The 15115-nt window shown below is 39.7% G+C and overlaps 1 protein-coding gene across 8 annotated transcripts in view; it reads left to right on the plus strand.

The window, feature by feature from the left end:
* The window catches only part of anks1b (ankyrin repeat and sterile alpha motif domain containing 1B), a 163775-nt gene that overhangs the window by 106987 nt on the left and 41673 nt on the right, over positions 1–15115 (plus strand). For all 8 annotated transcript variants that reach the window (XM_077234313.1, XM_077234314.1, XM_077234320.1 and 5 more), the window contains 3 exons: positions 6878–7524; positions 8997–9069; positions 11333–11439. In XM_077234313.1, coding sequence (XP_077090428.1) covers positions 6878–7524; positions 8997–9069; positions 11333–11439 — 827 coding nt within the window. The remainder of the gene's footprint in view (positions 1–6877; positions 7525–8996; positions 9070–11332; positions 11440–15115) is intronic.

Raw genomic sequence — 15115 nt, forward strand, 5'->3', positions numbered from 1 at the left:
CTATTTTTGGCAGGAAATGGGTGCAGTTCAATACGGCACAGTAAACATTTGTTAACAAGCAATTAAACATGTGGCCTTTAATCCACTGGAAGAGACAGCCATCAGCTCAGTGTGTGTGTGTGTGTTTGTTTATGAGCGGCTCAGCCCATTCTGCTCTTTTTCTACTGTTCTCCATCATTACTTCCTCCTGCATCTACAACCCCACCCTGATTTTGAATTTCAGACTAATCTAAATAGACGAACAACATTAAAATGAAGTTCCCTTATACTGTATAAGCTCACAAATACATACGTCTAAAGTACTTATTTTCCAGTTTCTGTTGTGACATGACAAGACATGACAGTGGCGTGTGTGTGTTCGAGTGTGTGCACAGATGAGTGTGTGTAAATGCGTGCACAGAAACATCACTGGAATGCTGTGTGGTGCAACCGTGGCCCTATCAGATCTTTGAGAATGAAAAACTTCATGTAAACGAATGTGTGCGAGTGTGACCTCAGAGGTGGGACTCGCACACATAACCACATTCCTCATAAGATCGTCCTCCTGGAAAGTCCTGCTGACTGTTTTGCTGCTTCATACCTGTTTGCTAAAGTATACGAGCGCCATACGGTTTCCAAGAAGGAGGTAGGTGGTCTAGCGTTATTGTAGCATTTGATATTTTTAACCATGGGTGTTTCTCCATGTTTAATGAAGGGAGGGAAGGTCCACAACTTTTTAAGAATATATACTCTTTTCAATTTAACCCTTGTCGGGCTTCAGATTCAAGCTGAGTTTCGCTCTTCACTGTCGGCCCAGCATGCACTGCGGCTCCTGTTGTATCACTGGCTCTGGCTGATGTTCTCCTCCCTGCTGTTTACTGCATGTTCTGGAGGAGCTCTTCACACTAGTGAGTCAGAAATACAGCAGTAAGCTCATCATCTGGATAAGAACTCCGTAAGCTGCTCTCACACCCAGCAGTCTAGTCACTCGAAATCAAAATTAAGTCCTCATTTACTGTGGTTTCGAAGTGGTCCGTATGATTTTAAATCAATATTCTAAATCTTCTGAAGTTATATGATGGATTTGTGTGAGAAGATCTCTCTCAAATCTCATTTGGGTTTTCATGTATTAAGTACGGTGAGTTGTATTCTTGATGAGAATTAATCCTGTAAAGCCTGACATATGAAATAATAGTCTGAAATATGTATATATGTATATATATATATATATATATATATATATATATATATATATATATATATGTGTGTGTGTGTATAATTTTTTTTTTATGGAACCATTTATTGAATAAATCTAATGTAAAAAAGTTTTTTTTATTATCATATTTGTTTGCTACACCAGACTTTGTGGCTTTTATATACATGTATGATATATATAAGAGAATATGGAGCTCACAGCAAATTCACAACAAAAAAATTTGTATTACGACCTGAATTATTAGTATAATATACTAATAGGCCCTTTTACTTGCTAAAAAAGTATAAACTATTAATCAGACAACTGATGGCATGTAGAAGATTGTGTGTAACAGTTTTTTCAGCAAAGTTTTGATCATGCTGATAAAATGGAACTGTTTGGTTACAGACATTCTTCAAAATGTCTTCCTTTGTGTTCAGCAGAAGAAAGAAATTCATACAGGTTTGAAACAACTTGAGGGTGAGTAAATGATGACAGAATTTTCATTTGAAGTGAACTATTCCTTTAAGAGTCTTGGGGGGGGAAATGTACAATAAAAGGGAAAATTTCACACACAGCCTCGGTAAAATTGGAATATAGTGACTTGAGTCGTTTGTACGCCTTTTATGTTACTTCTTTTGGAGTTTGGAATGTTTAAATGATGACATAATTTAATGTCTGTGTGAACTATCCTTTTAAAAATGAGGAATGGGCAACAGCTGGTGATTCAGTAGTTTTTTGCACCTGTTCTCTGCTCTTTTTTTTTTTTTTTGGAGCACAGCAACCTGTCAGTGCATCAAATTGAATGGAAAGCATTTGTTTTTATCACAGGATGATCTCTACCCCCACTGTTTTTGCCTCAAAGCTCAAGTTTCTCATATATGTGTCTTTTATAAATTACGACAAGTAACCCTAGCGATCTAATTACATGGGAAGAGTTCAGGCGCTGTGCTGCGGGATAGATTTCCTCCCGCTGACCCCAGATCAGCCTTTTGTACCCTGTGTGAGCTTTTGATGCACTCTCTGCTGTGCTCAGATAAGACTTGAGCACTTCTGCTGAGATCTCTCGGATTCTTTGACCTGTGGGTCAGTTCAGATGGCGCCACAGTCAATCAGCAGTAGATCACTTTCTTTCTTTCTGTCTATCTTCTTCCTTTCACTGTTTCATCTCTCCCTTCTGAAACCCAAAAGCTTTGAGCCCATAATTTTAGGAAGCCACTGTGTTGTCTCCATGACTACCGGATGTCACCTGTTGCGGTTCCAGCTGTAGATCTAATCTGAGAGGAATGTGGGAAAAGGGACAGATATTAGAAATGAAGGAAGAGGAAGACACTAAAAAAGGATATATAAATACTATTCCACTGTAAGTTCATTTATTGATTGATTAAGTCTATATTTTTGTAATGTTATATTTGTTCATTTAATTAAAGAATTCATTGGTTTGTTCAGGGTTCCAGCAGTCATGGAAAACTTTGGTTACACTTTATTTTGATATTCCACTTTAGACATTATCACTATAAGTTATCTCTGCATGCCAACTAACTCTCATTAGAGTATCAGTAGACTGTCTGCTTAATATCTGCTAATACTTTATTATATATATTCTACTGACTATAAGTGACTTTGCAAGTACATGTCAACTTATTCTACTAAACCAAACATCTAACCCTAACATTACAGTCTACTAATAGCTTAATGAGAGTTAGTTGACATGTAGTTGCAAAGTTACTTATAGTAATAATGTCGAAAGTGGAATATCAAAATAAAGTGTAGCCAAAGTTTCTTTAGTGAATATAAATGTTTCAGGTAAAAATAGGTAATTTTATTTAATTTATTTTATAATTTAATTTATCTATATCTATAAGAAAGTCTCTGTCCAGCTTAAGTAAATTCTTTGATTGATTAATTTGTTTTATTTTTTATTATTATTTTGTTCAGACATTTTCCAAACATTCCTGTGCAGATTTGATTTCTCAGAAAACTTTCAGACCCAACACACACACACACACACACACACACACACACACACACACACACACACACACACACACACACACACACACACACACACACACACACACACACACACACACACACAAAACAGTCTCTTTCCTCTGTTATCTCTTGTAGTTTGGTGACACATTTTTTCTCAGTGTTGGTGGCAAAGATCTCTAAGCGCTCTTGCCTTTATATTACCCATAAATTGTGCTTTTTATTTGATCTGTTTCCCAGAAACTGATGTGAACTTTCCATTATGGCTGTGTAGGTGTGCTGAGTGGTTTCTATACTGTAGATGGTTATCCACTTCTGCCTTCCTGTGAGCTTTGGTGAACACACTCATTTTCCTTTAAAGACACCATGAAATCATGAAATCAATTTTTATAGAATGTTACCGTGCTTATTATAAAGGGTTTATCTGTGCAGATAATTATTATTATTTTAAATTTATGTGCACTCATACTATTTAATCAAAAAAAATAAAACTCCCTCCGGCCAAAACAGCGTCTGTTTCTCTTCATGAAGTACTGTATGTCTTGGCGGAGAGTGGGACTAAATATCCTCCACAACTGCCTCTATTTAGTTAGCAACGCCCAACTTCCAATGATCAAATCAATTCCCGAGGTCGAAAAACAAGTCCCATCCTACATTCTTCTCTCATTCCAGAAGCCGTTTCACTCAGATATGTCACAAACGAGAAGAAAAACTATTGCAGCTTCCATTTTTATATTGACTTTAACATGCAACTTTACTTATTTTTATGTTAAGTCTTTTATTTGATGTTAAATTAATCAAATACTGTATTCTCAAACTATTGATGCGGATATTAGACCTATCGGGATTCTGTTGGCAATGGCATCATTTTGGGAGTTTGGGGGCTAATTTGCATCTTTATTAGTGTGGTAAAGAGGCCAGTGAACTACAATTTATACTGACGACTAGTGGAGCCATGTAACTCTCTTCTAGTGTAGACTTAATGTAAGGCAGATTATCCCTTAAATTCTTCAGATAGAGTTAACCTACCTTATTCCTTTGATCCTTTTCAGTGTGAGTTTTTCCTGCTGCGTGTTTGTATTTGGCTTCTCACAGATGACGGTCAAGGCCTCTGTGTTTTGTATGCCGACTGCTGTTTTGTCTGAGATGGCAGTGACCTTTACTACTGTTGTGATAGTTCATGCTGTTTCTGTCTCTCAATGGATGAACTCATCATGGCATTTAACTTGCGATCCTTTCGCTCTAGATGATCAAAACTGACACAGACCCTTTGTACAACATTATCTTCTCTCTTCAGGGTCAAAGGCGAAATATTACAGCCAAAAATTCATCATAACTCACCCTCATGTCGCTTCACACCTGTAGCATGACTACAGGAGACATTTTGAACAATGAACTCGCCACTCTTTTCCCATGCTATTATGAAAATGATGCAAAAGCATCATAAAAATGGTAATAAAAGTTTGGAACAACATTGAGGTGATAGTAGTTTTTTTTAACTATCCCTTTAAACTCATTTTGTTTGTGTGCAAGATTTACTCATTCTCTTGTTGTCTCCACCTGTTTTGCTCAGCCTGCAGGAGTGTAATTTGATCTTTATCGGTTGAAAATGCTGTTTACACGAGCTGAAACACGGCACAGATGCCGGGAAAGGACGGGATGGGGAACTGTTGAGCTCTGATGTTTCCCTCGAAGTGTTATAGATACTGATATCCTGTTTAGCATCATGTCTCTCCGCATTCACTAAATCTGACTGCTGGAGTCCATTCCAGCGTACGCTTCAAAAACCTTTTAAGCGGAGCATGTCTTCCGCCGTCCACACCCGTATTTATCACACAGGACGCTGCCTTTTCACTTTAGATTCCAGATATGAGATCCAGCATGTAGAGGTGGTACAGTACATGCAAATGCAGCCCTGTGATTTATATTACATGCCATTACTGTGCTGCTTAGGCACATTTTAATTAGGTTAAAAAAACACTAATTCAGAGCCTGTTTTGAAAACTTGTAAGGTTGGGATGTGTTGGGACGAGAGCAGCAATGCTTTTGAGAGGCGTTTTAGTTATTCATCAAAGCAGAATTTGCCCGGTCTCCATTTAGTCTTGTTTATTTGTGCTGTGAGCTTTATGCAAGATCGACACATTTTTGATGCTAAATAAAAATAGCATCTTTCTCTGTGTTCCTTTCCGATTCCTCTATTCCGGTGGTTATTTTGGCCTGTAGCACAGCGTTCCATTCAGTTGATTATTCTGCATTATGAGATAAAAGGGAAATTTATGTGACTGTCTGGACAGGATCAAAGCAGGATGTACCAATATGTGTGCATGTGTTGTGTGTGAATGCAGTGGCTTGGTTGAACCAAGCCAAATTACACTTGCATTTATTATAATTAGTTATCGTAAGGTTTGTGTGTAATTTTCATCTGCAGAAAACGTAAAATCTTTCCATTCATACAATCCTACACACCCCCTTGCATGTTAATTTTATGAAATTTTGGTTAATTTGAAAATACTTTTGAATACCAATTTGACAATGAAATAAACAATACAACATTGGTCCATATTTTTTTCAAAACTATACTGTCGGCATAGAAAATGTGATAAAAAGTATGCATATTTCAAAGTGACCTAGTTAGTTTTCCTAATAAGCATGACCTATTTCTATTGCTCATACTTAAAGGTTAAGACTGGAAGATGTTGAATTCAGGTGCATTAAGATGTCTCACACATTTTGTGCTACAGACAAGAGTGATACCTCAAGTCATGGGGCTTATTAAGGAGAGTTGTGCTAGTACTTTTATAAGATATTTTATAAGAACTTTGAAAATTCATTTTATAGCTATATATACAGTATAATATGATTTTGTTTACTTGAACATGTAAGAATCCACCCGAAAACCCCTTTGCATCGAGGATGGTGACTTTTCAATTTGTAAGCAACATTGTTTTCTTCTGAAAAGATATTAAAATCTAGATATTATTAATATTTGTTTACATTTTAGCAAGCAAAAACCACCTCTAAAACCTCCAACGCTCATGACTGTACAGAATAAACAGAGAACATGAAGTACACCTACATCTTGATGAATGCAGACGTCATAACTGTAATTTAAACATAAGAGCCTAAAAATAACCACATAGACCGCTCATATTTATCAAGAACTGAATAAACCCGGTGACCTCCATGAACTGAGATCCTCATTTACACTACAGATCACATGCTGCCTGAGGACAGCTTTTAAGAGCTCTTTAGTGAAGGAGTCCTGGGCTTCTTTACATGGGGCATGCAGGAGACAGTCCTCTGTGGGCCGTAGGGGACAAGAGACAGACAAGAACAGGGTCTCTCTCACTCCAATGAACAGATTGGTTTGCCCCCAACCTCAGGCACATATTTGGTTCTGATCTCAACAGCTAGTCGACCAAATGACATATATACACTGACACAACACTATTTTATATCCAGCATCTGCCTGGGTGATTGTACTTCAGAGCGAGGACACATTTGTATCTTCCTAGGGGGAACACTGTCCAGGCGCTCATAGAAACATTATTCCTTCTAGGTTTGTTACGTTTTAAATGGCTTGTTTATACTGTTATTGATGTGTGTTTGTGTTTTATGTGTAAAAGAAAAGCATGAACGGGAGAGGAAAGGAATGAAGCCTTGAGAATCTGATTTTACTGATTAATAACCCCGCCCCCCCCCCCCTTGCAGATGAGGCGGTACACCAGAAAGAGTGCATAGAGCGAGACGACCGGAGAAACAGCCACGTTCCCGAGCAGTTTGCCGGCCTCCTCCACGGCTCATCTCCTGCCTGCGAATCCCCTGATAACCCCTACCAACTCTACAGCAAAGTGCGAAAGTTCAGCGTTCCTGAGCCCCCGGTCCGGCACGGGAATTTTCTCAGAGCGCCCGAATACTCGCCTCCGTTCCCTCGCACTGGCAGTGAGGCGTCTGCCCTTAAGACCCAAAGAGAAGCCAAACCGCAGATAGTCTACAGGACGATTTTTCACACACAGGTCAACCAGGGTACGTTCCCGCTCGGTGAACTGGGTGACAAGACCAAGGGGGTGCATGCGAGGAACGGGGAGGCCCGGAGCAACAGCACGGGCGGCAATAGACCAGCAAGTAGCAATACCAGCTACGAAGAAAGATCTTGCACACTTGGGAGGATGAGGTCCATGCCAAAAAACGTTTTGGACCTTCAGCTGTCCAGAAATTTCTCCAAATCAGACTCTAACCTGGTGGCAGTGTCTCCCATCGAGGAGGAGCAGTGGAGTTCCAGAGGGCAGAGCAGCCCCGGTAAAAGCAGCCCCAACAGACTGGAGAGAACCCCCTCCTTTACGGCAGAGTGGGAAGAGGTAATAACGTTTTAATTACCAGCTAATTGCAGAATCATTTCCACTTAATTAATTCACTTAGCTTGAAGTAACCAAGCTGACTGGCTTGAAAGGTTTTCTTTCGGTGCTCGGCGTATATTTTTGATGTGTGATGCAAAAATCATGCCCTTTCGCCAGAAAGCCTAAATTATTCAACAATGTTGTCATGGCAGCTAAATGATTTTTAATGTGTTTCTTTAATATATAAAGTATGCATAATGATAGGCCTGGGACACGTTTGCGCTTCTGTTTTGCACTGACAGTGATCTATTTTCTACTAGGGCAGCTTTTATTCAGGGTAATATATAAAAAGTCAAGCAGTCAGTCAATTAATGGAGGAAGTGCCTTTGAATAATGACATCCTAATTATACTGACTGAACTGATAAGTCAAATCAAAAACATGTCTATATTTAAAATAATAAATAAGGTGTTGTTTGCATAAAGAACCAATATCAATTTTTTATTTTATTTTATTTATTTATGTTCATGACAGTTACTTAAGCACAGTTAACCCTCAAGTTCTCATTATTATCATGTTTAAATACTTTGCCATTTCATTTTTTTTTACATTTTTTCACAGTAATGAGAAATTTTTGGGGATTGTGCTTAATCATTACAATAATGGCAAAAATATGACCTGAACATCTTTGACAGAGATTTACCCTATTGCAACATTTTATCAAAGATCAAAATAAACCAAGTACACATAATAAAAATAGTCCCAGCCTCTAATATGGTGTGAATGCTTCTTTAGAGTTAATTCTCTTTCAGGTCAGTGATTATATTTATATACACGCCACGGGGCTTCCTGCTTCATATGATGACTAAAACTCCATAGTCAATAGATTTAATGCATCGGAGCCTTTTCCTTCCCAGCCTCACCCAGATGTAAGGTCTTCAAAGGAGAACATACATTAGAAATAACTGATCAAAGGGGAGAGGGGAGAGTTCTGCATCCGTTCGTCTGGGGCTTCCGAGCCGCTTTCTCTTTGGAGTAAAAACACGGTCCGCTGGGAAACAGCGAGGGCTGTTCTTTGAAGGCAGGTGTTCGGCTTTATGGATGTGAAACGACACTTTCTTCACTCCGAACATCACTGTCATTTTAATGAGGAGACATTCATCAAAAAACACTCTCCCTGCTCTCTCTCCGAAACTGACATATTCTCAAACGAAGCTGATTGTGATAAATTGCCTTCCCAAAATTCCCATTTCTCCCCCAGCTTTTAGCCAACAATTAAGTGGTTTCGGAGCACAATTACTGGCATTTAAGAAAAAAACCTAAAAGTAAGCTTGTAGGAAAAGAGCAATGAGGAGAAGCCTGTGGGGAAATGCCATGGAGTAAAGATATAAAAATAGCGATGAGAGCCTGCCGTTATGCAAACACTCAATTTATCTCACTCTCTCTCTCTCTCTCTCTCTCTCTCTCTCTCTCTCTCTTTCTTCCTCTCCACAGATTGACAAGATTATGAGCTCCATAGGTGCTGGAATTGGCACAGAGTTGGAGGGGATTACGGAGAATCACTCAGGTTTGTGTGTCTATGTTTGTGTGTGATGTTGATGCATATAGTGAGTCATCTCAGTACATTTAACATATATCCATAACTATAGGATGCCCGTGCCTTGGTAGGAATATCAACTAACGGCTGTGAAGTGTGCAACACTGTGAGACAGGAGGGTTTCCTTCAGTAGTGTCAAAGATCTGCTCATAGACAGGGAGCTTTTTGAGATGTAACCATGGTTACTGTGCGCTCTCCTCTCGTCACTGTGCTCTTCCTGTAGTCATAATGAGAGCGGGGGGACAAGAAGTGGATGGACAGTTTAGACCTCTAAGCGCTGATCTTGGGACAGTTTAGTTTTTGAGAGGGAAAGTAACATCTCATTCACTGGATATCACGCTCCTGAGATTCTCACAGCAACGAAAGTGAAAACCATTGAAGTTAATAATGAGGAAATTAACAATTAACTTGCCGCTCCTCTTACTTCATCTCTTCCCCTTTCACTTCCTGTCCTCTCTCCACTCTCCATTCTCTCATCTCACATCCTCTCCTTTTGCCCTTTTCCTCGTCTCCCCATCCCCTGCTTTCTTTTAACCCCACTTTTACCTTTTGTCCTCTCCTCTTCTTTCCTTTCACCTCCTCTCTTCTCCTCTCACCTCCTTTCCTCTCTCCACTTGTTTCTTGTTGCACAAAAAACACTTTTTTTATACTCCCTCCTCTTTTTGCCTCTCCTTTCACCTTCTGTCCTCTCTCATCCTCTCTTTGTAGCTATACTCTTGCCTCCTGTCTTCTCCCTTCACCTCCTGTTTCCTCTTCTCATTCTCATTCTCGTCTCACCTCTGATTTTTGCCTCCTTTCCTTTTGCATCTTCTCTCACCTCCTCTTTCCCCTATTTTTGCCTCTCCCCTTGTCTGCACCCCTCTCATCCTCTCCTCTCCTTTTGCATCATCTGGTTTTGCCTTTCCTCTCACCACCTCTCCTTTCGCTTCATCTCTCACTTTTCCTGTCCTCTCCTCTTGCCTTCTCTCCTTTCACCTTCTCTCATTCTGTCTCTCCCTTCCTCCCTCCTCCTCTCCTGTTCTTGCACACCTCCCCTCTCCTGTCCTCTCTCCTCTTCTTTTCTTCTTTCACCTCCTCTTCTATTTGTCTCTCATGCCACCTTAACTCTGTCTCTTCACCTTTTCTTTCACGGCATCCACTTTACCACTCCTCTCCTCCCTTTCTTCTCCTCCTCTTTTTTTATTTATTTTTGCAACCTCTGTTGTTGTCTTTCATCTTTCTTCTCACCTTTACTCTCCTCTCAACTCTTGTTTTCTCTTCTCTGCTCTACTTTCACCTTTTCCATCAATGCCTCTCCTCTTGTCTCGTCTCCTCTCCTTGCCTCTCCTCTACTTCTGTCTTGCCTCTCCTCTGCAGTGGTCCCTCGTTTTTTTTTGTCCTCAGAAAGCCTGTTTGTGTTACCATTCCACCAATGCTCACAGACGCCCACAGAGTGTGTGTGTATGTATGTGTGTGTACGTGTGGGAGGGAGCAACAGCAGCTTCTGCACTCAGACAAAGAGGCTGGGGTTGATCTGATGGCTATTATCGGCAATATGAGGTACAGCTACTGGAAAGAAGGGAGGGAGAAAGAGAGACCAAGAGGGAGGGAGAGAGAGAGAGAGAGAGCACAGTGGCACAGGATGCAGAGGCATACAAATGAGTGTGGGAGTGCTGGAGGAACAGAATTCTACCAAGCAAGCTGCACGCTGTCATTCCTATCCTCTTTCACACACACACACATACGCTCGCTCCCTCCCGCACGCGCAGATGCACACATGCACATGCCTGCACTATCCACACACTGAGACACAGGTTGAGCAGCGCAGCGGCTGAAGCGGTGGTTGGTGATCGCGCATCTCTCACCTCTCTTGTGGATGTAATTTGGAGCCTTCAGCATGCCTACCTCCACCGCCGGCGTACTTCTCCACCAGCACGGACCCTAACGCTCACTCTCCTGAGAGGACCCTCTTCTACTTTGCTCTCTCTTTATGTTCTCTTCCCTTTCTCTACTGTTCTAAGCATTACTTTCTTTGTTTCCTTGAAATCACTTTTCCACCTCCTTTTTCTCGCTCTCTCCATCTCTCCTGTTTGCACTCGCGCTCTCCGTTGCTTGTTGAGCATGGCGGGTTCGTTTGACAGTCACATTGCGCGGAACATGATGTGGCAGTGCCAGCTCTCGCAGCCGGACTGTCGCTGTTACCGGGTGGATGGCTACTCACTTCTCAAACGCCTCCCTCTGCACCCCTTGATAGGCCCCCGGTGCCCGGTCCAGTCCGTAGGACAGTGGCTGGACAACATCGGTCTGGTGCAGTACGAAAACCACCTGCTGTCTAATGGCTTCGACAACGTTCAGTTTATGGTGAGTGTCTCCTTCACACTTCCATCTCTGTCTTTCCCTATGGCCAGTTTTCTGAGAGTGCTTTTTTTTCATTAGTCATCAGTTGCATCTTGTGGGTGGTGTGGGTTTGCATGTTTGTTTGAATGTTTGTTGTTCTCTGTTTGTTCGCAGGTAAGCTGTTTTGTGATTATGTCAGATGTTCTGTACTTGAGTCCTCAGTGTCTTTATTTGTTGGTCTCCTATTACGTGATTGTTGGAAAATTCTCAGCATTGATTCTGTAGACCTTAAAGGTCATGAAGGCTAAAGCATATCCTTGGATTTTGTGACATTTATCATGTGAATGTATTGCCTGGCCTGTAGGTTTCCTGTCTGTACTGTCATATCAGTACTTTGGGAACTTTGTAAACCAAAGGGATTTAGTTTTACTTTTTTTTTTTTGAAGTATGTGATCTAACATGTTTAGAAGATTGTAGAAGTTTTAGCAAGTAGGTGTTCAGTAAAAACCATATTATAGGAAAATATAAATTAAAAATAGAAAAATTATTATTAGAAATGAGACAACTTTAACATAATACCTTCATGTTGTACGTATTATCTGGGAAATGGTCCTTTTGTTGTTAATCCAGTGCTGCACGTTAACTCATTGATACATTACATTCCAACACGTGGTCAACGTCACTCCTCTGACAATGCAGAAAACATGTTCACCGTGGGCGTGTTCAAATACATGAATGTGTTTGCCTGGTGTATGTTTGGAGGAGAAAGTGTTAAAGCAATCATGGTTGTTTAGGAGCACCTGTAGAGATGAAGGGGCAAATTGGAAGATGTTGTTTCTTGGAAGAGTCGATCAATACTGCCTGCACATTTATGATTACCAGTAAATTCTTCTGCAGAGAGAGATCACACTTTTGGTTTAAATGTAGCACAGATGGCAGAATGGTCCACTTGCAAAAATCATACTAGGCTTAAACCAATTAACTAATCCCCGGTTTCACAGACAAGGTTTAAACTAGTCTCAAACTAAAATAAATGTTTGAGCTGTTTTAACCGAAATCAATTTGCACTGACGTACCTTAAAATATGCTAGTGCCATTGTTTCGTCTCAAGATCCACACCAGTAATGTTTTTTTTCAAGACACGTTTATAACTAAAGCTTAATCTAAGCCCTGTCTGTGAAACTGGGCCTATATGCTGGTTAGTGCTGGTCTGTTGGCTTGTTGGTTCTTGTCTATGATGGATTTGAATAATGTATTAAATTGCTTAAGCTGGTCACTGGTATGATATTTCAAAAAAAAACTTGCTTTTCAAGCTAGATTAAGAAGCTTTATGGGTTGACCAGCACAACACAGTCCATGTTGTCGGTCAGTTATGCTGTGACCCATCAACTAATTTTCTAACACTTAAAGGACAAGTTCGGTATTTTAGACTTAAAGCCCTGTTTTAAGATCGTTTCTGATGAAATAGAACGGTTAAGATTGAAATTTGGACAAATGCTGCTGTCCCGAGAATTTTCTAGCACCCCCCCACCTCGACAATGGTTTCATAGGGTCCATGGCAGAATCATTCATAAAACGCATTAAACTTTAGTTTCTTTAGGAAACTTTAGGAAAGCATCTTTTGCAGCGATTTTTGTGTGAGCATATCAGTGAACACCCCAGGCCACTCGGTGAGTTTCATGTCTTTGTAAACTAAAGTTGAATGCGTTTTATGAAAGATTGTTCCAGTGCCCCAATGAAACCATTGTGGAGGTGGGGGGGTTCTAATACAGAAACCTAAAATTCTCGGGACAGCAGCATTTGTCCACATTTCAATCTCAACCGTTCTATTTCGTCAGAAACGATCTTAAAACAGGGCTTTAAGTGTAAAATACCGAACTTGTCCTTTAATTCATGTTTCTTTTGCACACACAGTGGTTGGTGTAAAACAGTCACTACACTGCAAAACATAATTTTCTTAATCAGAATATTTTTGTCTTGTTTTACAGTAGAACTGTGTAAATATGCTTAAACAACATAAATGTACTTACTTGCATTGTTTATTATTGATATAAAGGCTTGTTTTCAGGAAAAGATACCCTGAATTATCATACTCTATACATTGGCAAATTGTTTTCCTAGTTCCTTAGCATAAATCTAACAAAATTTGCTAGGGGAAAAAAAACGATTTGCCAGAGGGGAAAATAACACTTTCAGAGACTATATCTTTAATTAAGTCTAAGATGCAAATACTGATTAAGGGAATGGTCTTAGTGTACAGTATCCAGACCATTAGAACAAATATGGACTTCATATTATTAAAATAGTTTTAAGATCACTCATTTCACCTTGCATGCTTCTAGAACGATGTCTTTGAGAAGATGCAGTCACTGTAATCTGTTTTGTTCTGTTGCATTGTGTATGGCTGATGGCTCTATACTTTAAGATTTCTGATTTAAGTCAGACTGTGGCTCTATAAGAAAACAATTTCACAACTACTGTACTACTGATTTGCCAAAGGGATCTGTTGCTTTTCAGAAGAATGTCTCCATTCTAAATGGCTGTCATAGCGCAGATAGCAGTGAGATTGTTACTAAAACAGGTGACGTTCACAGGTGAGCCACAGACTTATGGGAACAGTAGTCCAAATACTGCACTGAGCTGATGTACAATGGAGCTGTGACTAAATCCTATACATTGTGTGACTGAATCGGATGCTCGTGCATATGTTTGTGTGTAATGAGTCTTTTTGCGAGTGTTTAGTTGCTCATGCTGATTACCCTCCCCCAGCTCTGACCTGCATCTATTCCTGTTGTTGCCGAGGCAACAGAAAGAAAGGAAAGGAATAGAGTACAGAGCATTTTAGCTATAGAAATGTAAAAAAAATATTGCGTTTCCTTTCTGACGGTTGTCAAGGAAATGGATTACGCTGTTTCCCTGCAGAGCATTTTTAATAGGGTGTTAAAAACCTCCCGAAGCCGGTGTTGAATTGTCAGCACCCATCATAATGCTTTACCTGCTATAGCAAAACAAAATACTGAACTTGACCTTATCTGGGAGGTCAAAACTTATCAAAACTCCATTTACAAACATGCTCACAATCATTGGTTAATAATTGCATACAAGGTGCATTTATACAAAAAGGTTTTCCTGCAAAAGTTCCTCCAGATTCACAACAGGTGCATACCATAGCATTCAATTGCGCTCATTGTAATAGTAATGGATCCCAGTTATTCTAAAAATGAAGCAATGTGTGCCTGTAGTGAGTAATTAGCATAATACACGCCCACACATCTCTATATAAGGGATTTCTGCACAACCTCACTTGTACAGATGCAAACATTGAGAGAAAAATGCCACACTTTAACGGAAATGATACTCTTTAAGGATGTTTAATTGAATAAATCCCTTATAGTCTTAGGTTACACATGATTGCACTTTAAACCTTCATTAGCCAGCTGTGCATTTTCAATATAAAGTAGAACATGTCTTGGAACTTGGAATATTTCACAATATTGCTGCTTTTACTGTTTTTGTTGTTGTTGTTGTTGTTGTTGTTGTTGTTTTAATGTTGCCTAGGGGAGCATAAGAAACTTAAAAAAACATTACAAAATCTTATCAACCTCAAACTTTTGAATGGTAGTGTATGTATATTTTTTTCTTACATATAAAAATTTGGTTTTGAGTTAACTTAAAAACATTCATAAATTGTATTGACACT

The sequence above is a fragment of the Siphateles boraxobius genome, unplaced genomic scaffold (assembly GCF_051911475.1).
Source record: "Siphateles boraxobius isolate OS27281-9 unplaced genomic scaffold, OSU_SipBor_1 19, whole genome shotgun sequence".
NCBI classification, from domain to species: domain Eukaryota; kingdom Metazoa; phylum Chordata; class Actinopteri; order Cypriniformes; family Leuciscidae; genus Siphateles; species Siphateles boraxobius.